The 26,179-nt window shown below is 37.0% G+C and overlaps 1 protein-coding gene across 1 annotated transcript in view; it reads right to left on the bottom strand.

Annotated features, from left to right (window-relative positions):
- WDR17 (WD repeat domain 17) overlaps positions 1-26,179 on the bottom strand; it is a gene marked incomplete at its 5' end in the record, with an annotated part of 122,707 nt that overhangs the window by 62,307 nt on the left and 34,221 nt on the right. Inside the window, 6 exons of the mRNA XM_083367342.1 lie at positions 6,970-7,134; positions 10,325-10,411; positions 11,869-11,951; positions 16,013-16,104; positions 21,250-21,418; positions 22,590-22,777. Coding sequence (XP_083223468.1) covers positions 6,970-7,134; positions 10,325-10,411; positions 11,869-11,951; positions 16,013-16,104; positions 21,250-21,418; positions 22,590-22,777 — 784 coding nt within the window. The remainder of the gene's footprint in view (positions 1-6,969; positions 7,135-10,324; positions 10,412-11,868; positions 11,952-16,012; positions 16,105-21,249; positions 21,419-22,589; positions 22,778-26,179) is intronic.

Below are 26,179 nucleotides of genomic sequence, written 5' to 3'. Positions count from 1 at the left end.
AATATAAAATAATGCAATACCCTTCTAACATTTTCTCAGCCTTCATCTTGTCATAATTTAAGGCAGACTGCTGGTTTCTTGTAGCCTTGAAAGATGCTGAAAGAATTTAGCTGGTAACATCCATTTTACCACTGACTTGTATCATACTTGTATCATATCACCAAATTGCAATTGGCTGTGTTAGCATAGCATGCTAAATTGTTAGAATAGGCAGCATGCTATGAAATGTAAATAAATATATCATGCTTTGAAATCATGGTGGCTGCATTAAAAATGCCAAAATCACAATACAATTCGCTTCTTTGCAACCTTTTGAGAAACCAGAATTTGCCTTTCGTACATATAGATCAAGACATCAAATTTACAACATAGGCTAGTTATGTCAATCAGCAAATAAATATTGTGTAGTGTAGAATTCAGATAATAATTAAAACATTACTGCAAATATTAATGTTATGGTTCCAACAGATGAATCTCTTCAAAAGAACTTCGAGGCATTGATTTCCTTAAAGAATCTTTTATTCGAGAAGCAAAGTATCGGCATTACATAGTTGAAGCCAAAAACTGAATTCCCTTCCACTGGCACAAAGTAGCAAAGCGCAATTCCCTCCTCCAATTAACAATCATAAATCACATTCCCCAATTAACTTGAAGCATGGGCTTTCTCCCCATCTATCCTGCCTGCCAAATTTCTAGCCCACTCTGGACCTAATAACCTTAGGTTCTGATGGCTGAGTTATTATTGTTAAAACTAGCTGGACTCTCATCCACATTCCCCCTCCCAAAAAGTGATAGAGAAAAGATGGCTACATTTCCATCTTTTGTCAAAGAAAGAACATCCGATGTTAGCAGCGTTGAAATCTGCCCCCCCTTACAACAAGGACAAATCCTGTAATATAAACGAAAGCACAGGTTAGGGAGCTCGCATCCATGGCCGCAGGGCAATTTTGCGGCGCTTCAGCAGCCCAAACCGAGCTGGAAAAGGCTATGGGGCCCAGATCGGCCATGGGGGGCATGAAATCGCTCTGCAGCACTAGATCCGCATGGTAGAGGCCTTTTCCAGGCCTCTGGAGCCCAGATCAGGTCATTGGCATGCCACATTGCGCTGAAACCGAGGGGCTGGCAGGCTGTGGCTGCTGATAGACACAGTTGGTACTTGATGTGTGTGGGGAGCCGATGATATCAGGCAGCAGTCACTCCAGCCCCTGCCTCGCCTTGCGGCAATGGCACCCCTGCCCTGCCCCCCTGCCTTGCCTCGCCTTACCCCGCAGGATGAGCCTCATGCCCACTGTCCCACCCGCTAGAGACCCCCTGGATCTCCTCCAACCCTGCCTGGCCCCCACAGGCGTCCCTCCCCATGAGCAACATTGAGGTGGCCATGCCCACCCAGTCTGCCGTGACCACCACATCCACGCCCACCCAATGGGCCACACCAGACGATACATGAGTGGGTTTTGGGCTGCAGTTTAGGCACTCAGTCTCTAAAAGGTTCGCCATCACTGGGTCCGGGGTTGCCTCTTGGTTTATTAGGGTGTTTCTTATAGAACCTATTAATGAGTCTGTCAGCTTTTACATCACTAGATTTTACCCAGGTGGCTGCAGACAACAGATACTGCTTCCATTGCACTAAGTACTGCAATTTCCCCTTAAAAATTCTAGAATCAAGAATACGGTTTACTTCATAGTGAGTCTGTCCTGCCACCATGAGAGGTCCAGGTGCCTTCTTAGGGGAAGGTCTTAAGGTGGAACCCCGAAAAGGTTTCAACAGGCTACAATGGAAAACAGGGTGAACTTTTCCTAAGAGTCTAGGAAGTTTTAATTCCATGGTGATCAGGTTTAATGATCTTTACAATGGGGAAGGGTCCTAAGTACTTTGGTCCCAACTTCTTACTAGGTAACTTAAGCTGTAAATATTTAGTTGACAGATAAACCTTTTCCCCAGCTTGGAATGTTCTTTGAGGAGCCCTTTTTTATCTGCCTGTTTTTTGTATGTCTCGGAAGCCTTTTTCAAAGTAGTTTTTGTGGTTTTCCAGATTTCCTCCCACCCCCTCACCCATTGATCAAGAGTCTGGGAAGTGGAGGGCGCTTGGGGGTATTTGGGTATTGGGCTGAACTCTTTTCCTGTGGCCACTTTAAAAGGCATGAAGCTGGTGCTGCTGTGAACAGTTATTGTAAGCCATCTTTGCGAAAGGGAGGAGGTCAGTCCAGTTCGTTTGTTGACAATCCACATAGCATCGGAGATACTGCTCCACCATTGAGTTCGCAGATTCAGCCGCCCCATTGGTAGATGGGTGAAAAGCCAATAGTCCTTGAGATGAGCCAATTAGTTTAAGAAAACTCCTCTAAAACCTAGCTGTGAACTGCACCCATGTCAGAGATTATTTATTTAGGTGCATCATGCAGTCTGTAGATGTGTTTCAGGAATATTTTGGTTAGTCATTGGGCGGATGAGAGCCCTTTGCAGGCAACGAAGTGAGCCTGCTTTGAAAACAGATCTATCACAGTCCAGATGACCATATTTCTCCCTACTTTCAGGTAGATCTACTATAAAATCTATAGCAATTTCTTCCCATGGGTTGGGAAGTGTCTGCCACTGGTTGCACTAACCCAAGGGGTTTCCCCGCAATTCTTTTCATGGTGGCACAAACAGTACAACTCTGGACAAAGTTTTCCACATCCTGTTTCAATGCCGGCCACCAGAAGTGACAGCGGATGAGGTGTAGTGTTTTTAAATATCCAAAGTGCCCACCCTGTTTTACATCATGGCCATGTCGGAGTGCGTTATGGCAGAGGGTTTCCGGCAAATATAGTTTTCCCCCTTTGTAAACCAAACCATCCCTGCATGTTAGGGAGGTTTGATTGTCCTTGAACCATTGGTCGGTGAGGAGCTCTTGTTTTATTTTCTTTGCCCCAGGGTAACTGGGATTAGGGGCTCTTGAAGGTGGGACTCTGTGCGGTGTAAGTTGAGAAGCAGTTTGTGGATTGGAGATAATTGCCTCATTAACCACTTCATGCTGGCTTTTTTACTGGGGCAGTCTGGATAGAGCATCAGCTAAGAAGTTTTTTCCTCCTGGTATGTACTTTAGGGTGAAGTTAAAATGTTTAAAGTACTGTGCCCATCATACTTGTTTCAGGGACAATTTGCGGGGAGTCTTTAGTGCTTCTAGGTTTTTGTGATCATTTCCATACCTCGAAAGGCACCTTACTCCCTTTTAGATAGTATCACCAGTTTAATAGAGCCCAACGGATTGTGAAAGCAAACACTGGGGCTCCAAAGGCAGACTTGGCCCGTTTGATAAATCCCCTTGCTAAGTTTTTGTCTACATACTGCTGCATCTCCTCCATCTCAAGGGGAAACATAGCATACGTTCTCGGTCGTGGGAGTTTGGCTCCCAGTAACAGTTCGATAGAGCAATCATTGGGCCGGTGGGGAGGCAGTGTCGCATTCTTTCTCACTAAATGCCTCAGTTAGGTTCTGATATTCGCTGGGGATGAGTGGCTAGCCTGGTTGAGTCAAGATAGCCATGTGTGCTAGCCCACTGGGTGGGCTAGGTTCTCCTGTAATGTCTGTTGAGTTAAGGGGGGGCTTGGGTCCTATAGGTAACCTCACAGTCCTTGTTCCCTTCTCCCACCAGATAAATGGTTTCCATTTGTCTAACCAGGCTAGTCCTAGATCACAGCCTCAGTCATTTTCAGAGCCACCATGAAACAAATGAACTCCCAGTGTTCACCTATTTCTAAGAGTAGGGGTTCAGTCAATTACATGTCTAAAGTTCCTCCCATTAGGGAGCCATCAGCTTCCTCAAACCTCACAGGTTTGGAAAGCAGCCTTGCTCGTATGTCCATTTTCAGGCAAGTGATAACCTAATAACACACCAGCAGCATCTGGAGTCGACTTGTACTTTCAAATCTAGCTGTACCCCCGTCTTAGGGATTATGAGTTTGGTAGTCAGTGAAAAAGGTGGGACGTGTCAACTCCCTATCGGTCATTCTCTACTTCGTCATCACTGTCCTTGGAAGTAGAGCGGCAGCAGGTCCAGCTTGGGGTTTGTCACTCTCCTGCATGGGAGATGTGACTTGGGGGCAGGTTCCTGCGTGATCCAGTTGGATTTCTCATTTGCCAGCTGCTGGGCTGGTATCTTTCTTGCTGGTGGTCCCGGTCTATTCTGTTGCTGAGGGTAAGAGACTGGGCAATTTGCTGCTCAATGTCCCTTTTATCCACATCTGAAGCACTTGATTGGTGGGCCTGCTGACAGCCTGTGACTGTTAGTAGCTGCGGCGGTTGGAGGCTTTCGGGGGGGTGGCTGTCATTTGGATTGATGTGATCTCGGCTCAGCTTCTTGTGGGGGTGGCTTCTTATAGTGGGCCAGCTGAACATACAGTCTTACTGCTGTCTGGTACCATTCTTGCAGCTGATTAGGAACTGCTCAATAGATACAAGCCTGGGAGAGGTAGTCGCCCAGTCCCTCCTTGAAGTGATTGCTCAGGCCACTTCTCTATTCGGCCGGCTATCTTGCAAAACTCTCATATGTATTCTAGTGCAGGCCTGCTGGCTTGCTTTATCTTGTGGACTTGCTCCTCTGCTTTGGGGGCAAAGGATGGGTCCTCGAACCTTGGTCTCACTCCTAGGAGGAAGAGATGGGGGTCCTCCAGGTTGGATGCTTGCTCGTTATATAGATTTTTCAGCCACTCGGATGCTTCCCCTTCCAAGCTGGTTTCGGGTAGAAATAGGCACAGCGGTTGAAGTGAAAGCATACCTGGTTGAGGAAAAAGATCAGCTTTTCCGGGTTCCCATCGAAGGTTGCTCTAAGAGGTGATGCTGGCCTCCCCACTGTGGATGTTGCACCCCCACCAGTTGTTGCCCCCCAATGGCGGCTGCTGTATCCCCAGTTGTTGCAAGCCTCCCAGCAGTTGTTGCATATTTGGGGGCTATTGCTATCCCCATGGCTGTTGCTGCATTGCTGGTGGCTGCAGCATCCCCAACTGTTGTATGACCCTCAATGTTCTCAGTGGCTGCTGTGTTGACACCCCCAGTTGCTGAGGCCTCCCAGTGGTTGCTGCATGTGCGGGGGCTGCTGCCATCCCCACTGTTGCTGACCTGTGGGTAGTTGTGGTATCCTCAGTTGTTGTAGGACCCCTGTCGCCTCGGAGGTGGTTGTTGCTAGATCCCCATCAGTTGCGGGACCTTCAGCGGTTGTTGCACAATTGGAGGCAGCGGCCAGCCCCACTGCTGCTGATGTACTTCCAGCAGTTGCAGACTTCCTGGTGGCTGCATCACTCCTGGTTGTTGCAAGGCCCCCATCTGCTGCTGCACATTCCGGGGCTGTGACCACCCCCAGTTTGGTTGCTGCATAGCCATCTGGGGTTTGGTTGTCCCGGTGACAGCTCTGGCTCTTATCTCGTCGGCGATCAGGGCTTCTGGAGGGGTGACGACTGGAGCTATCTCTCCCTGTGGGGCTGGAGGCCATGGTTGGTGACTTTGAGGATGGGGAAGCCACCTGACCCACACAGGTGGGACTGGGGCTCCCCCTTGGCATGAGTTAGTAGCTGCCTCGCCAATCATGATCGCTCACATATGAGGAACAGGAGGGTTGTTCTCCACTTCTCATTTCTAGCTCTTCAAATCTCTCTACCAATTTATCTACTGATTGACTACGGGCTGCAGACAGGTACTTCCACTCACCTGAGTCCTCAGCATAGTCGATTTCATGGTTTTCCATTGGGTCTGGGGAATGCGATGCGTGGGAAGCCCCTCTTTGCAACTCAACCTTGTCCTCCTTCAAAGCACTTGATCAGGGCAAGGCCGTCTCAAGCTGTCTAGAGTCTCCACTGGGTAAGGTCCATTCCGATGGCTAGATCAGCTGTCCTTGCGGCTTGGGTCTCACTCCCAACTGAGAGGCCTGAAAAAGTTCCTTCTCCACCAGGATGCTGGTTTGCACTCCCCCTTCTGAGGTAGCAGCCACTACCGGGTACTGGTTTCAGGCACTCCTTCCTTCTCCATGCTGAGATCTTCCCCAAATCTTTGTCAGTCTATCCCTCAATTGTAGGGACAGTGACTGGGGCTCGGGACCCCAAGATAGTTAGGTAAAAATTGGAGTTTGGGGCTTAATGTCATGGTTCCGACAGATGAATCTCTTCAAAAGAACTTCAAGGCATTGTTTTCCTTAAAATATCTTTTATTCGAGAAACAAAGTATTGGCATTACATAGTTGAAGCCAAAAACTGAATTCCCCTCCCCTGGCACAAAGTAGCAAAGTGCAATTCCCTCCTCCAATTAATAGTCATAAATCACATTCCCCAATTAACTTGGAAGCATGGGCTTTCTCCCCATCTCTCCTGCCCACCAAATTTCTATCAACTCTGGACCTAATAACCTTGGGTTCCCACAGCTGAGTATTATTGTTATGACTAGCTGGACTCTCAATCACGTTCCCCCTCCCAGCATCAACGAACTCTAAAAGTGAGAAAGGATGGCTACATTTCCATCTGTTGTTAAAGCAAGAACATCTAATGTTAGCAGCGTTGACAATATGTTTCATTCAATATGAACCTAAAGAATGGGCACCAATCCCAATTTTTATTAATGAGAGCAATTTGGTTACAGTCTAGATTTGAATTCTACAGAATTTATCCTGATATTGGGATTTTAGCCAAAGATTTGAATACAGACATTGTATTTCACCTTTATGCTAGTGATATAGGTTCTGCAGCACAAATATTAATGCATTACAAAATTTTACTCTATCCCAGGTCTTGTAGTGGAGACTAAAGTAAAATCATCAGTTTCCTTGAAGAACATGAGAAGACTATAATATAAGCAATGGTCTTTCAGAACAATTTAGTGTTTAAGGAATAGTTTATGTACTCAATCCTTTACTAAATCTAAAGTAACTATTTCACTAACTTCAATAATTGTAGACAAAATTTAATTCTATGTTAGTGACATAAATTTAAAGAAAAAGTACTTACCCATCATCAGAACCACTGCAAAGTATTCCTTCTCTAAGGGGAGACCATCTTACATGAAATACTTTGGCTGTGTGCCCACTGAATACTTTCAGTGGCTGATCAGAACTAGTTGCCAGATAATAAACACGGACATTTTTATCTTCACATCCAGTCGCTATCATATCTCTGTAAGAAAAATCACAGCCATCAATTACCATATTGGAATCCCACCTTCTAAAATGGCTGAGATCAAAGTAATTAAGTATTAGAAACAGATATGAAAGAAGATGTGGGATATACAATTATCCAAATTTACTATAGAAAATAGAAAGGGGGATATTTTGCTTATTCACACCATGAATTGCACAACACATTATTTGTATGTTTAAAAATGAAGGAGCCTATATGAAGTGAAATAAAATAAAAATAACAATACAGAAAATCAACTTTATTTTTTAATTCATTCATTTTATTTACTACATTTACAGGGTTGTAAAAAGGGAAAATTGTTTGTATGCCACTTAGCTCCCAGTGGTTGAAGCATTTAAAAAATAAAAGAAAAAAAAGATGACCAAATTGAATAGGAACTGCATTTATCTCATAGTAATCATTTCTGACATTTTGATATTTTTTCCTACAATGGTATACCAGTGTGAAAATAATTTTAAATGCCCTTTGTCTAATTGCCTCATCAAATTTGCAGATGACACCAAACTGACAGAAGACAAGCTCAAGATCCAAAAAGATCTTGACAAACTTGAACAATGGGCCCTATCCAACAATGTGGAGAAAAGCAAAGTCTTACATTTAGGCAGGAAAAATCAAAGGTACAAATACAGATTGGGTGAGACCTGGCTTAAAAACAGTAACTCTGAAAGGGATCTTGGAGTCCTAGTGAACATTCACTTGACTATGAGCCAGCAGTGTGCAGCAGCAACTAAAAAAGCTAATACAATCCTGGATTGTATAAACAGAGGTATAGAATCAAGATCACGCGAAGTATTAGTACTGCTTTATTATAAAACCCTAGTAAGACCACACCTGGAATACTGCAGCCAATTTTGGTCACCATATCACAAAAAAGATGTTGAGAGTTTGGAAAAAATTCTGAGAAGAGCAACAAAGATGATCAAAGGCCTGGAGACTAAAACATATGAAGAACGGCTACGGGACTTGGGTTTGGCTAGTCTAAAGAAAAGAAGAAATAGGGGAGATATGATAGCAGTGTTCTAGTATCTGAGGGGCTGCCACAAGGCGGGGGGGGCAGGCTGTTCACTAAAACACCAGAAGGAAGGACGAGAAACAATGATTGGAAACTGATCAAAAAGAGAAGCAACCTGGAATTAAGGATAAACTTCTTGACAGTGAGGACAATCAACCAGTGGAACAACTTACCCCCCAGAAATCCTGGGCGCTCCATCACTGGAAATTTTTAAGAAGAGGCTAGACATTCACTTTTCAGAGATGGTATAGTTTCTCCTGCTTGAGCAGGGGGCTGGACTAGAAGGCCTCCAAGGTGCCTTCCAGCTCTATTCTATTCTATTCTAATTATTTTCTGGTACTATAACTGCTTTAAAATCTTTTAGAAATGCTTTGGGATGCACGGATACAAACTGCAGCATGTAATTAAAAATTGCCACATCTCTTTTTCAAGTTTCCATGAAACCTAAAAAAAAGTTGCACTATTTTAATGAGTGCCTTAAAGATATAGAAGTTTTAATTAACTGACTCATTATAGAAACTGTGTTTGTTTTTTAGATACGTAGAAAAGCCCCCAAAAACAAATGCTGCTATTTTAAAGAGATACTGCACTCTTTATTCCAAAATACCTCTTGAAAACATTTTGGAAGCATACAAGTCCTACTATTTCCAATAAATCTTTCAGTAAATATTTTGCTTAGAGTTATCTTCTGTGTTCCCAGCACAATATAGACACTTGAGGCTATTTAACTGTTTAGAAAAAAATTACTATAACTATTTAGAAAAAAATACTATATAAGAATTAAATATATTCATTTGAAATATTATTGGCTTTCAATGAACATAGTAAATACACAAACTATGAGATATAAACAATCAATTATTTTCCAGTATTGTTGGCGTTTACAGCATTGCCAGCACATATGAAACATCCAAAAATCATTACAAAATGTTTCACTATTGGCATATTATTGATTGCTAAAACAAATGTTTTTCCCCTAAAATAATGTTGAAAATGTAAATAAATCTGATTTTTAAAAGGCTTTACTATTTATTATCTAATCCAATTCAGTCTGAAAACTGATATACAAAAAAAAAATAGAGAAGTTACCTAAAGAAACACTTTTCAGTTTTTTCTTATATATTTCATTATCTCCTTGGGAAGCTTTCTGTTGTATCCAAACCAAATTAAGTCTAACATTTCTAAATGCCTTTTTTCTATAGGCTAGTCCAGCATAAACATTGGCTAGCTCAGTTTTCAACAATAGTTGAGATCAACTTGCTTTTTTGCCATATGCAGTTGAAAATAATGCTAATTTCCTTAGTGGAAAATTTGTAGCAATACTTTTTGTGTTTATACTTACTATGTTTTATAATGGTTTTTATATTATAATTGGCCTTGGATGAAGAACAAAATAAAGAAATGTTACGAATAAAATAAAGGATGTCAGAGGAAAATTTCTTTTCATCTTTACTCTGTCAAAATTGTAAAACTATCAAACAATGCCAAAAAAAAGAATAGAAAAGAAAAGAAAAGAAGCTGGCATAGCTAAGTCTAAACATAATTTTGAACAATTTTGTCAGCATAGCTGATTTTATGTGCTTGCAAACCTGCTTTCAAGTGGCAAATACAAAGCATACTTTCAAAATTCTGATGTCACAGCACATGACATCCATTTTTTGCCTTGGATTTTTTTTAAAAAAATTATAGTGAAAGTTCCCATAGCTTCAATTCCAATCTGAGATGCTAAGAAAGCAGTTATAACTGCCAGTCATCATGAGACAAAGATAAAAATAAACTAATGAGTCAGCAAATACTATTTTAATTAATTGAAATAATTATATTAAGCATACTCCAGTCAATTTTATCAATATTAACCTTAACTCTTGATGCTACATGTGAATATGGTTAAAATGTAGAGAATAGAGAATGCTTTTTCATAACTGTTAAATAACTAGAACATGTCACACTTAATGAAACAATAATGAAGAGTTGTATCACTGGAAAAAGGCAATACAAGACAAAGTTCATGTCGAAATTATCTGACAATGTCATAATACTAGAAAAAAATAACCTAAACTAATAAATACTACATAAGTGACAATGATTTTAGTATCAATTCTTTTTGCTGCTATGAGATAAATATATAAGGAACTATATGTAATAATAACTCACTTGTTGTTTTGACTCCAGTCACAGCCAAAAACTGCAGCTGGGTGTTTGTACTTATGGAGAATTTTGCCATCAATTGTCTGAATAATGCTGAATTACAACATGAAAAAACATATCAAACATTAATAGGGTTTTTATCAGAGTATGCAACTAAAGTTACTGTAATAAATATTAAATTCCAACAATTCTTAGAAATATATAATAACAAAATAAGACTATTCTATCAACCACATGAAACAAACCAAATGATCCTATGATGCATTGTATGTGTGAATACATACAAATCATTCCTCTGGAATATTATTTATGTTAGTGATAAAACTGTGTCATTGCCTTTTTTCAAGGTAACATGCAATTCTACATCATAATCTTTTATTAGTCAGCATTTCATCAGAAAATATAGCCAGATTTTTTAAAGCCTGACAAGGAGATTTAGCAATGGAGCTCTAGATTATACCAAAGTGAGCAACATATTATGAAATTATGCCTATACAATAAACCAAAAGATGCAGGGAATATAAAATGGTGATTAGAATCAGACAGTCCCAGGTTCATCTTCAGCCAAGGAATCTTACTGGGTCAACTTGGGCCATTCATTTTCTCTCAATTCAACTTATCTGAAGGAATGCAAGTGCTGGAATTTGATGCCTCACATTTTTTACACAATTAATAGAGAAAATATTATTTCTATTTTTAATAGAAAAAAATATTTTTTCTCCATTAATAGAGAAAATACCATTATTTTGCAGGCTTGGAAAAATGGTATTCAGAATTATATTCATTATCACATCATAAGACCATTACTGCTGCTATCTAGATTCTCAGTGCAATTTAAAGCCAAAACTAAAGCTAGCTTTGGCTTTAAAGCCCTATGTTGCTTGGCACCAGAATACTTGAAGGATTATCTTCTCCTACTAGTCACTGGACTCCTACCAGTCACTGGAGAAGAGCCTAATGCTGGGAAAGATTGAGGGCAATAGAAGAAGGGGACGACAGAGAATGAGGTGGCTGGATGGAGTCACTGAAGCAGTAGGCGTGAGCTTAAATGGACTCCAGAAGATGGTAGAGGACAGGAAGGCCTGGAGGAACATTGTCCATAGGGTCGCGATGGGTTGGACATGACTTCGCAGCTAACAACAACAACACCAGTTTTGATATATCTGATCAGCGCAAAAAAGAGTTTGTGATAACCTACTTCCACAAGATGAAGCAGGTACTGTTTTCCTGTTGGTGTTGTTGCTTTTGGAAAAGTCTTTATTCAGAAATTTGATCAACCCCACCCTGTTGCCTTTCATAACTATTTTACAAATATTATATCTGTACTGACATATTGTAAACCACCAAGATTGCAGTAGATGTAAGTCTAATAAAAAAAACATACAAATAAATGAAATCTTTAACATCATATGCATATTTGGAAGAAAAACAACTTAACATTCCTGGACATGAAATGCCTTGTCAATATATAATTTCCTAAAATACCATACAATTATATATAATCAAGAATTATGTGGCAAATAATTAAACTCGTTTCAAATGAGACTTACCAGAATCCATCACCACTGCAGGTTGCTATCCTTTTGGAATCTTTATGACTCCATGCAATGCAGAAGATTCCATTCTTCCCATGCTTCAAAAAAATTTAAAATGCCTATCAATAAGAAATAGTTCACTCCTTTTTCTCTTATTTATCCATGTATCTACAAACTTTCCCCCTTGTCCTAGAAAGAACTTTATTACCATATTGACTTTGATATGCTGGTATGTCTTTCTCATTTCTCCAGCTATGTTTCATAGAAAATTTGGGAAAGTCCTTTATCTAGATTCTATTCTTGTGGTGAAGAGGTAGTGGAAGAAATGACATGTTTTACTTTACTATTCATTCAATGAAAGGCATTGTTATATTTTGTAATCCCCTTATTAATTAAATATGTAGGTTTTATATACAATTGTTTTATATACAATTATTTATATATAATTGTTAGCTAGCTAGTATGGTTCTGTTTCTTTAAATGTGGTCAAAGGTTGTTTTATTGTCTGTAAAATCAATTACATTGAACACTTAGACATTTCCATTTATTATTTTACTACCAATTTTATAATATTTGCATCATCTTTAATCTGACATGTTCTAACGTTTATGTTTTCTAAATAGAATACTAGTCACTGAAGGACTGAGTGAATGACTGATTTAACTAGTGGGGTGAAAATTCTTAAAAGGGAGCATTTCTGAACATGCAAGCACATTTATACAACACTTCTTTTTAAAATGTGGAAGCAGTTCCATCGTTTTTTCAGGGAAGCACAGCTGCGTTGGAAGCTGTTTCCAGTTATACAGGCATGCAAACATGTGTAGTTGCTTCAATATGAGGAGGAAAAAATAATGAAGCATGAGAGGACTGTTACAAGCAACATCTGAAGCTACCATATGGACTTGGAAAAAGAGCGGACTTCTTTAATTACTGGAACAATATGCCTTATCTTTGTTTTCATATATTCTAAAGCACTTCTTTTGAAAGTTGTACATAGCGTTATAAATAACATTAGAACAAAATTATATGTACAGATCTCAAACTAATTATGGAATATTCTTATATGCTCATTTATTAAATTTCTTAATAAAAATAGTTTTAAAGCATATAATGGCCTATTAAAACTTGGAATTTGTATGTCAGGTAACATATAGTATATAATACTACCAAATTCTTAAATTAATATTTAAAATATAATTACTGATTAAATATGATATTTTGAGCTGCAGTAGTGGGCTTTAAAATAAATATACAAGCTTTACTGATATGAGACCCAGAAATCAACATGGCTGGCTGAAACTGCAAAGATTTGACACTTTACTATATACTGAATGAAGTACATATGAATTATAGACTCTGTCATTTAGGAAGATGCTTGCATCTTAAGAGGTACAAGATGCTCTTTAAGAGAAAAGGTGGGAAACTTACTCAATGGAATTCAAATTAAATTATATAAATCCATGAGATTTATCTCTGTTTTGCCTGAAAAATGAGTCAGTGAAATCCCTGGGGAATTTGGGGCAGACTGAAAACGTGGTTGAAAAAGCTAAAGTAACTGAAGTATCCCATGGTGTGCTGACTTTTTTTGAAAGTTCTATAATGGCTGGTCTGGAGAGAAGGGATGACAGGATGATCATTATTTATAATTTAGTATATTAATCTCTAGCACTACTCTACAAATAATATTTTTTCTCTCCCTTTCTGTGTACTTCTACCAACTTCCTGTAAATTGGACCATTATATTCATCACTTTCTTTTTCACACACACACATCCAAAAACCCTAATGTGGTTAAAGAATTAAAGGTTTTTGATAGACTTAGACTATCTTTTTAAATTCCTCCTCCTCCATAGTGATACTTCTTGGAGTATTGTTTCTCTATAAATATTCCTCGTGTAACATTTAAGAATACCCTACTGTGGAAAATAACTGGAAGTAGTGAGGAAATTTAAAAATAAAAATATATATGCTTTTAGTATTATCATGTAATCATATTTCATATTTTATAATTATAATTTTATAATCAATTGCCTGAGTAGATGCTTTGATTATATGGGGAAAAATACAAGCCTCAAGTGGAGGGAGGGGGAGAACAGCAGTTACAATAGGGGCCAAGTGTGAGTCACCATCTAGGAATTGTTATTAAGTACGTTCTGGTACCTGGTACCGCTACTTGATCTGACAGGTGTAGAAGATGGGAGACATCTCTCCTCTAAAATTGATAAGCATGTACATATATGGTCTGAGTAAACAGGATAGTAGGGGAAGGATCTTATTAGTATAATGTAAGCAAACAGGGGCAGAGATAATGTATTCTGTTTAGGTGCTTCTGATAGATTGTAACTTCCAAAGCCTAAGCCAATGGGGCCATGGGGGAGGGAATGGGGCGTCGTGATAGGATGTATAATAATATGTGATTTTGGAATTTGGGGTGTGGTTCAGTGCTTGGCAACATTACATTGTTTGCCTTCCTGTATCCACCACGCTTTGCAAACTGTTACTTTTTAGACTTTGTTGTGAAGTCTAATAAATTTCTTTTCTATTTGTAACTCAAACAGAGTGGATTTCAATTTGTGTCTGTTTTTGTGTCTAACACTACCTTCCTTAAGATAGTGGCATATGGACAGTTTTGCTTCTGATTTCTTTACTTTCTCTTTCAGAATGGAAATTAAATACCACCATGATTTTTGGGGGAGAGAGTGGAGCAGGTGCTCAGCTAAGCTCCTCTTTGCTTACTCAATGAGCTCACTGACAATGAGATAGATAGTCCTTGACTTACAACTATTTGTTTAACAATCATTTGAAGTTACAATGGCACTGAAAAAAGTGACTTACGTACAACCAATCTCACACTTACAACCGTTGCAGTGTCCCCAGTCACATGATCAGGCATAAAATTCATGGTTACAGCATCCTGGAATCATGTGATCACCATTTGCAACCTTCTCAGAGGGCTTCTTATAAGCAAAGTCAATAGGGGCAGCCAGATTCAGTTTATGATGTGATTCAGTTAATAACCACAGTAAAGAAAGCTCATAAAATCAGATGTGACTGATTTAACGACCATAATAAAAGTTCTGATCCAAATTGCAGTTGTAAGTCAAAGACTACCTGTATATGCATCCTGAAGCTTACTGAACTAATCCACAGCAAACAATGTTCCTATCACATGCAATGAACAATCACTAATATTTAGGAAATAGCCCAAATAGCAATTAATCAATTGCTTTTTCATCTTCATTACACTATTTTATTTGCCCTCTTTATTGTCAGTTGAACTCCTTTGCCAAACTGCACTCCCTGGTTATTTGTTCAGTGGCCTGAAAGAGTCAGGAAACCTTTGCTTTCAGGTTTCTTTGAACTACAAGCTATTCAAAGAGTCCCTTCTTTGAACTACAAGCTGCTTCTCAGTATACTGTAGCAATTTGTTAATCAGACCAGACAGCAGTTTTACACAGAAAAAATTACCATTAATACCATGTGGAATCTTTTTAATTTCACTTTAACAATTATGTTAATAACCAACCCTTATATTATCCTGCCAGGGGGCTCTTAGAAAAACCGCAAATCAAAACTCATTCCATTCACAATCAGCAATCTAAAAATAAAATAGAACACTAAATAGAGCTAAGTGAGAATTAATATCCTGTGTAGCTATTATGAAATCTTTTAACTAGCCCTAAAGATATGCCAAAATAAAATAGATCTTTAACTCTCTACAACATTTTTTTCTGAATTCCAATAAATAATTAGATTAGGCCAATACTTAAAGCTCCTTAAAAGAAATCATAAAAGTACCATTATAAGTAATGGGTAATGGCTACAGAGAACTCATAAGGACACCACAGGATATTTTAATATTCAAGCAAAACACAGTGATACTCAACATCTTTCAGATACCACACTGTGCAGAGAAGGCTGCACTGAGATGGCTACACTGAGTTATTCTTGTACCCTCTACAAGCTATTTTAGTTCCATTTCTTTAACAGGAAATTTTTGTTTCCTTTCATAAAAAAGACAGTAAAATATTTAGGCTTTTTTGGAGAAATACAGACACATTCATTCATTCACTTAGTTAATAGGTTATTAGTACACTGTGTATAAATTGATGTAACATTTTTTGAATAAACCATAAAAACAAGCAAAATAAAGAACTTACCTCACTGAAGCGAGTTATCATTTTTCCTCGTGACACATCCCAGATGAAACCACCATTTCTTGAAGTTGCACCAGCTATACAATTCAAGTCCCCTTTATAGAATAAAGAAATAAAAATACAGAAGATTCATTGTACACACATTTATCCTTCCTTTCCTATTTCAGTATTTTAGTCAATAACACTGTGAAAAGTAGACTTTTCTTGAATTGAAAGGGCACTTCTAAATCTACAAACTCATTCATAATCTTCTACCTGACAAAAGCTTCTCTAATTGTTCGTTAGCAAGTTGTGCTCAGTTACAGAAGTGATTGATACACCATTAGAAGTTCTAAAGGACCAGTAGTGGGATTCAACTGGTTCGCACCAGTTTGGCAGAACGGGTAGCTAATTTTTTGTTGCCCAGGCCCAGAATGGACTTCCGGAAGCGGCATCCACACAGAGAACTGGTTGTTCACATATTTGAATCCCACCACTATAAAGGAAAGCTCCTTCTGCAAAAATTTTTCCATGTGGTCACTGACTTGATGGCACATCAGTCTTCAATTTCTCCTTATATTGATACAAGATTTAGAAGTTGTACTATGTTCAGTTTCAAATGCACATTTCACATTATTAAAAAAATAATGTCAAAAAATCCATCTATTAAGAAATAAATGGGAAGAATACAGTATTGTTTTGTCTTTCAATGTTTGCTTAGAACAATAACTTGTATTCTTAATCAAGATACATATCTATTAACATTTTATGAAACTGGTAGTCTTTTGCAATCAAGTTGAATAATTTACCACATTTCGATAATATTTTACGATTACCCATGTAATCCATAACAGCTATTATTAATGTCCACAATACATTCCAAATAATGGTAAATTCTATACTAAACTGAGTTCTACATTTTCTATCAATTAAATTTGTTAACATAATTATTGTGATGTCTCCTTTTTGCAGCACGCTCTGTCAAAAGCATTGCTATGTACAGGTCATTATAATTTTATTCACTTATTAGGAAGCAATGACTGAAGAATTGAACTGGCTGTATTTATTAATATCCTGAACTCAATTGTGAACTTTAACAAAAGGGAACATATTGGAATAATAGGGCTTCCGGTTTGCCAACACTGCGGTTATGGAAGTTTGGAGGACGTCTCTCGTCTTCCACGTCCAGTTTCGCATTGCTGGGGGGTCCTAAAAGGGCCAAAGAGTCACCCTGGAGGGGCGACCAGCAAGAAGGGGCTTTTGCAAAAATGTGGGGGAGCTGCAACTCTCCCATTAGTGTCTGCATTCCCTTTGAACCAGCAATACAGCCGGTCACTAGGCTGCAGACAGCCAAAGCCACACTTACCACCAGGCAACATTAAAGCAGCGTGGAAGAGACTGGGTAAGATCAACCTCTCTTATACTCCAATCTTCTTCTTTCGACCTAAATAAGCTGCTAAGTACTTTCCCCCCTGAAGAGGGAAGGGGGATTTCAACCCTCCCTTCAGAATCAGCGTCAAACCTCCAGGACTAAAAGCTTTTGACCATTTACTCCTTACTTCCTATCCTTATTTGAAAATTTGGCTCTGTTCTTCTAAAACAGAAGAAACAATTGAAAAGAGATTAACAGGCAGTTTCCCTAAAAGAAACAATTTATTGGGACAGAACATAACAGAAGAAATTGAACAATCAAATACTCTGACAGAAGATTTAACTACTCAACAAGCACAGAGAAGAGAAAAATTGGAGGAAAACCTGACAAAATGGATGGAGCAAAAAATTTGTTACATAAAGCAGAAGGAATTTGAAGATCAAAATGAGAAACAGAAGGAAGAAAAAATAGATAGTCCAGGACAATTACGCCAAGAGTAGAAAATAATGAGAAGATTTGGTATCTTTATCAGACCTGTCAACTCTTCAAAAATAGAGATTGGAGGGTCACTTCAATACGATACTACAACACAAGAACTCTCTGATGACCCTGAAGCAGAAACAGAAAATTGATATGGCAAAGGAAAAAAGCCAGAATAAGATTGAAGAAGAATGGACATATTTAAGAGGCCTGAAATGGAAAATATCTAAATAGACAGGATTGTATTTGGATTATGAGAGACTGTTTTGATGTGCAGATAAAAATATTGGTTAATTAAAAAACTTTGATGTGGGAATATCAACAGTTAAATTGAAATATTGAACTGTTTAAATAAAATTGATTAAGATGTACTTATGTTAGGAGTGATATAATGTAACTAATATACTTGGATGTAGTGATAAAAATAAAATTATAAGTCTAAGCACGAGAGAGCAGATATAAATGAGAAGAGAAAAGATGTATTAAATGTTGAAAGGGGAGAAATTTTGGTTATTGAATTTACAGTATATGGAAATTATAATAAAAACAAGAATACTATATTGTATTATTAACCTGTTGTTATGAAATTGAGATAGATAGGATGTGTATCTAGATTATTAGGAATTGGAGAGAATTGTGATAAAGGGGAGTGGGGTCACCTAGAAATATGAAAATGAGAAACTTCAAACGTTTAACTTTAATATTAATGCAAATTAAAGCTGGGAAAATTTATAAGGTGATTGATGTCTTAAAGATGAAATTTTAAAATAAATAAAATATATGAAAGTATTGACAAATGCAAGGAAACCATTAAATAATTGATAGATAAAATAAGAAGTATGTTAATTTAGATAAGAGACAACATGTATTAAAGGAAAAAAGAGAGGAAATATTGGCTACAATATTTCCCTCCAGAAAGAACAGTGATTAAATACCCAGAGGCGTTTTAAGCGTTGAAAAAGTAACTCAATCCCAATTGGAACTTTATTTCTCAAAGCATGTGGACTGAAAGATTTTTTTATTTCTTATTTTTCATTGTCTACTTCTGTTGGAAATCTGGATTCTTTCTTATAGAAAAAAGAAAAAGAAAAACTAAAAAGATTAAGACAACTTTGGAACTCAAAGGGAAACTTTAAAAGGGGCCTGGCTGACTGCCCAGGGAAATAGATAAGATACATAACCTTGAGAACTTTGAAATAACAGCTGCGAAAGGCTTTGTGTTCCCTACCTAGAAAAAAATATCTTTCTTTTCTATTTTCTAAGTGTAAAGCCTTTAGCTTAAAATACCAATATGGAAGAAGACCAGGAACAAAATTTATTTATGGATGAAGATCAACAAATTCTCGCTATGTTGAAAACACTAATCCAAATTCTTACCACAACCAATGAAATACTAAGAGGCTATGGGAAGGAACAAGAAGACAGCCCAGATATGAAAGCCCAAACTTTGACCACAACTAAAGAATCATCTATACAAAATACAATAGAAAAAATGAAACATTCAAATTCTATGACAGAAGAATCTACTATTCAACAAATATTGATATTTGAAAATCCAAAAAAGACATTGACAACTTGGAAAAAGGAAAAAGTTTCTCATACAACTCAGAAAGAACTAGAGGATCTAGAAAAAGAACAGCTGGATGAGAAGACAAACAATTCAGAATAACCACGTCGATATGGAAGAATAAAGAGACGACCCACTAGACCTACAAATCCTCTCAAAAAATGGTGACCAGATGGTTTTGCCAATATCAATTAATATACATGATATTACAAGGAGATTGGTTCAATGACCCAAAAACAAGGACATGGAAGATGATTTGGCAAAGGAAAAAAGCCAGAATAAGACTCAAGAAGAATGGAGTTTCAACCATTTTATTGAAATCTGAAATACAATGCACTTAAATAGATAAGATGTGTATGTTGAACACAAGACATTGTTATGAACTGAGATAAAGAAAAAAATTGGTCATTAAAATTTAACAGTATAAATACTAATAGCTAATTTGAATATTGATTTGTCCATAAAGGTCATGTAAAGGTGAGTAATGTAGATAAGCTAAAATGTATTGTTGAAAGTAATAATTAGGTCTATATGGAATGTTAAAAACAAAAATTATCAGTTTAAGCAAGAGACAGCAGATACAAAGAGGAAGAGAGGAAGTATTAAATATTGAAATAAAAAGAAATTTTGATTACTACTAAAAAAAACCTGAAAATTAGCAAAAAGGAAGGATATCACATTATATCCTTAATTTAAGAAGTAAACGGTAAGAAGTAAACGGGATGTGTATTTTGAACATTAGATATTGTGAGGAATGGCGATAGATGAATTGGGAGTATACTAAAAATCTTGGGAATGATAAATATCAAATGTTAAATCTAAATGTTAGTGGAAATTAAAATAGAAAAATCTATTAGGTCATTGTCTAAAAGATTGTATGTTAAAACTATTAGAATATGTGTAAACTAAAAACTATGGATATATGTAAGAAAGTTATTTGCTATGTGATTGATAGGATAAAACTTGTTTTTAAATTTACAAATAGACAATATATATGAAGGGAAAAACAAGAAATGTTTATGGTAGCAATTTGAAATCTGTACTAATGATATCTGTATGTAACTGAATTACTACTAACCAGCCACCACGTTGCTTTTCAAATATGTGAATATAATATTAGAAAATCAATAAAATTTGTAAAAAAAAACCCATATGTATAGACCCACACCCCTACATGTACATGACAATAAAATATATAATGGAAGGAGAAAGCCTGAGAGTTCACGAGGTTAATGCTGTATATGGAATTAAAGTATGGCTGAATCTGGATGTTCTGCTACAGATACCACGAAGCCTCCTCCCAGAAGGTAACAAGGAAAACAGGTTGTGAAGAGGATGATTAGTGTCCCAGATAATCTTACAGACCCTGTTCAAACAACACTTCTGTGCTATGTCCTGGATGGGAGGGAGGGAACTGCCAATGATATTTTCGGCCATCCTCACCACTCTCTGCACCGCCTTCCTATCTGAAGCAGTGATGCTTCCAAACCAGACTGTGATGCTGTATGACAGGATGCTCTCAATCCTCCCCCTGTAGAAAGTGGTCAGGACAGGGGAAGGAAGATGAGCTTTTCTGATGCGATGCAGAAAGTGCAGGCGCTGCTGTTGCTAAATATCAACTTTTTCACAAAATCCACTAAGAATGTCTCAAGGGAATCTCTTGAAGGTCTAATGTTGGGGAATGTTGGTAACATTGCAAAGTTAGCAATTTATGCTCTGCACATAGTTTTTCTGCAAAATATTAACACAGCTATCTCATTTTTTTGAAAAAAAATCTCCGACAACCAATTAGAATTTTCTTTTCAATTGTGTACCAAACTTTTTAAGGTCCAATATTCTCACCTGGAGCCCATGAAAGTGAATATATGACTCCCTCATTACCAGGAGAGGTACAGATAGCTGTTAAAGTAGTTATATCCCATATTTTTATTGTTCCATCAAATGATGCTGTAGCTAAAAGGTCAGGGTTATCAGGTTTGAATTTACAATCAAATATGGTTTCAACATGACCCTAGAACAGAAATAAACTCATTAGAACACTTATTGTATACTTTATATCATAATATTTGTTTTCCTTTCTCCTAGTTTTACCTTTTAAAATAAATGCACCTTAAAGCAAAAAAAAAATCTATTTATTGATTCTCATATTTCTAGGCTGCCCTTCATCCAGAACCAGATCCAAATAATATGATGTTGTGGTCATTCTTTTCGAATGAGGAATGTGTCATTTGGGATTGTACAAAGCTTTCTGTGAAATGCAAATATACACATACCTAGAGTTTTGTTAATGTCCATAAATATTGACGATTATTGTCACTGAGATACCTTGATTGACAGTATTTTATGTTTTTTGACAGAATGCAATGCGATCTTATTCTTATGGACCATTCTGGGGAAGAAGACTTGTGTTACTTCTGAATATCCATTGAATATGGAAATATTTCAGAAATGTCTATAATTACATAAATGACTAATTTAAATTTAAATTTAAAATAAAATTGACACACTGTTATTTTGAGACTACTGCAGATTCAATCATTATTGCATTAATTTAGGGGGATGTCCAGATAGAAATTTGGTCTATTGAAATCCACTAAATGGGGCTTTGTGTAAGTTTCACAGTATCATCTATTCATCACAGCAACCACATAGGATCTTTCAATACTCTTGTAGATTATCATTCTATAAATTATGTTAACTTATTGCTAACAAAAGCTGCTAATTACTGTTTAATATCATGCTGGACACTATTCTTTCACTAAGTTATTTATTATATTTATCAAAATGGGGAAATATTTGAAAATATATTTCTTTCATTGTTTTTCTTTATGTGCTATATTTGCTGGACTGCAATTTTTTTACAGTGCTTCACATATACAAAAATATTTTCTATTAGATAATCCATATCTTCAAGAATGGCTACTATGGAAACATGTAGTGGTTATAGCAGAGAACTACCAAGAATTGTCTATTAATGATTCCCATAGCCATGATTGTAGAAGATGCACATAGTAATGGAACTTTGGTGATAGAAACAACAGAATGAGGACTGGCATCTGTATACAAGCATGAGTTACATTGCACATAGTGTTCTGATAATACTCTCTAGAATAAGATTATATCACTATAAAATACAGCTGAACTGATCTGAATCTGTTGTTTAGGTAAAAGATCAAACATACCAAATCTCTAAGAAATTCCCATTTCTTAGCTCCCAAGTTATAAAGCCCTACTCCACCATCCATAAAACAGCAGACAGCATGTCCAGGGGGAAGTGAAAATGCTTGGTTCTGAGTTAGACTTGGAGGTGGAACAGCCTCACTTGTAGATGATGTATGATGGTTTTTTGTAGGAGACTGTGAAAAAAATGCTGAATGAAAAGGTAAAATATTATTAGCATAATTTCTATCCTTCTCCTTTAAATCTGTTGCTAACTATAGATAAAAAGTCATCTTGCATAATATTTTACAATATTTGCACTAAAATTATTATAGTTGGAGAGAACTGTTAAATGTGAGACAGAAAAAATAAATCCCAGAAAATATATTTGATTGTTTTAATGAATTTGAGAAAATAGCCATTTAAGAACAACTATTAAAGAGATCAAAATTTGTGTAGGTATTGACACCCAAAGCTATACCTACTTGGCATTTAAATACTTATTAATTATAATCATTAATTAATTATAATTTAAAACTCTTTTTCCCTCCAAGTCTTTTTCCTACAGTTACAGGATCTTTTTTTCCATTTCAACCCCACACTGATCCACTGGTTGACAGAAATTGACCAACCAGCTTGTTATCTAAGTCTGACTTCACAGGCTAAGAATGATTGGTCCAAAGTTATTGGTTCATTTTCATCCTAAGGAGAACTAGAATTTACATGATTATGTAATAGAACTGGAATATGAATCATTCAGTAAGAAAATATGGTCTTAGCTCAGTGCAGAAACCAGAAATCCCCTGTACTTGCTTAAGTTAGTTACTGGACTCTGAAATAATAAAAAATAATTTGTTCTTCTTCCAGCTGACAAAATAGAAGTTTAGAGAAGTCTTTGAAGAAATGGGTAATATTTACTAAATTACATAAGATATCTCACATCCCGTTAACACTTGATCTATCAAAACACAGAGCACTGATTAAGAGAAGGTGATTATTTTCTGTGTTTCCAGAATATTTTTATATTAGTAAAAGTAACTCTGTAACAAAAGTTACAATAATTTCAAAGGAATAACAATCAAGATATTAAATTACAAGGGCAATTTGGAAATAAACCTTCATTTGGTTATCAATGACAGACACTTGCAGTTACAGAACTTTTATTATACACATTAGAAAACTACAACATGATATTACTTTTCGACATAATCACCATTCAAATTGAGGCACTTGTCATAACATCTTACAAACTTTGAAATTCCTTAGTAGTAGTCGTTCAGCACCAGGGGTGATCAAAAACATTACCAACGGAACTGCTTCAAAAGTTCTTCGGTGTGTCTAGCAGTGTGCAGGCGAGATTTATTGTAAACCAATACTACACCGGAAGTCAGCATCCTCCAATACTTGTTATGGACAGCTCATCTGAGTTTTCGTAATGTTTCACAGTAGACATCAGAATTGATGGTTGAACCACACTCCATGAACTTCACTAGCAGTACTCCTTTGGCATCTTCACATTTGACAGGATTTTCTATGGCACCACTTCTGGTGTGGTGTTGGTTCACAATAATGCTCGCCCACACACCGCTAGACGCACCCAAGAACTTTTGAAGCAGTTCTGTTGGGATGTACAACAAATATGTTGATATTTTCAGAAAGGAAATTTGAAGTACTGAGTAAGCAACACTGACAAGAGAGAAAGTCCTACACATTATTAAAAACTGAAACCACTTAATTAATAGAGGACATAACTATGAGATAACTAATACTATTCTGATCAGGAAATCCAAAGATTTTTTAATCACATTATGTTACTAATAAATCACTCTATATCTTTTGCTAGAAACATGCCAAGCAAGAGGCTACTGAAAGGTTCTTGTTGGCACAGGGATGATTAGCAACAATGCAAGATCTCAATGATCTTTCCACTATTCTCATGTTTTTGTTATGTCAGATATGTATCAAAACAAATATTATTAAAGAATGTTGATGAAGAAGTAGTTGACAAAGCAACACCAAAACTGTAGATCAATATGAGAAATGATGCAATATCTGGCCACTGGGAATAATTAGGAGAGGGAAACTCATTAGTATGTTTCAGGTTTACTTCACAATATATTGAAGTAGCAGTACAATACAGCAAAGAATGTGCCTGGGGATTTTACCATTTTGGATGGCAGGGAGTACAATTTCTGGAAGTATATTTAGGAATATCTTATAGGTAATTTTTGTTGATATTGTGAAGTGCTCTCCTAGCTAATTTAGTTTAAGAGAACAACAGATTTAACTGCTTCTCATGAAAAGATACAAATGATTAAGCTAGAAATGGCACTCATGGTGGTGACCTCTGCCAACCTTTCCTAGCCAACCATGTCAGGAAACAAGATTCACAAATTTGGCTGGAACTATATCTATTCAGATGGACTATAATAAGAGAATCTTGGAAGTTTGACTACATGTTCCTTTCCCTTCTTAAACACTTTGAATTATTCTTCTTTCTAATCTTTTCTATTTCCCAGGGTTAAAGCATGCTTTTGTGAAACTAACCATTTCTGCATAGACTCTCAAAAATTATCTCTGTGTTATCTATTTTTTTCTTCTATTCAACTGTGTCCAATCTATACCCTTAGTTTTATTTAAAACCAGCAGGATGAAGTTTGGAAAGAATAATAAGAGAAATAGGATGCTATAAAATGATTATCTGTTTAATTTCCTAACTATCCAAAACAGTCCTTAAACCAATCAAAGATAAAATAAATCATGATGCCCTTATGCTACGATGTAATGCATGTAAGCCCATGCAGAAAGGCCTAGCAGGAAGTCAGGAACATGGCAGATCCTTTGGATCTCCAGACACTAAATAAAACATTAGATCTGCATTTGCAAATGTATGAAGGACGAAAACATTCTTGTTTTTGAAGGGTCCTTAGTGTTCTCCGAGCTTGGTTTTTTTGCAGATATTTCATTATCCAAAGTAGGTTATATCATCAGTAATAGTAGGAAGTGGATTTTGCTCTCATTTTATATTTTAATGGCTTTTTGTATTAGTCTTGGTGGGTGTGGTCTTGGTAGTAATTTGGTTCAGCTGTTAGCTTGTTTGGCAGCTCCTTAACTGGGGTTTTTCATGGTTCTTAATTGTTGGTCTAATAGTAATCTTGGTGTTAATGTGTGCTCATCTGGGTGTTGATTGCTGGTGAGGAGAAGTTGTGGTCTTTTTGTTCCCTTTTTAGCTTGTTGATTGCCTTTTTTGAATGGTATATACCAAGGGTAGGCAACCTTGGCTCTTTTATGACTCATGGACTTCAACTCCCAGAATTCCTGACCCAGCATGGCTGGCTCAGGAATTCTGGGAGTTGCAGTCCACGAGTCATAAAAGAGCCAAGGTTGCCTACCCCTGGTATATACAGTAGATGTTGTTTATATCTATGTACCTGTTGACGGCCAATTTGTCAGAGTGCCAGGCTTCCAGGAATTCTCTAGTGTTTTTGGACTTGGCTTGGTCTAGGATGGTCACAGTTTCCTAGTTGAAACTATGATTAAGTCTGTCCATGTGTTGTGAAATTAAAGAGTTTTCATCATGTCTTCAGAAGACTGCTAGTTGGTATTCATGTGT

The sequence above is a fragment of the Vipera ursinii genome (assembly GCF_947247035.1).
Source record: "Vipera ursinii genome assembly, chromosome: 7".
Classification (NCBI taxonomy): domain Eukaryota; kingdom Metazoa; phylum Chordata; class Lepidosauria; order Squamata; family Viperidae; genus Vipera; species Vipera ursinii.
Note: the sequence above shows the minus strand (reverse complement) of the source record. Positions and strands in the feature narration are given on the sequence as shown.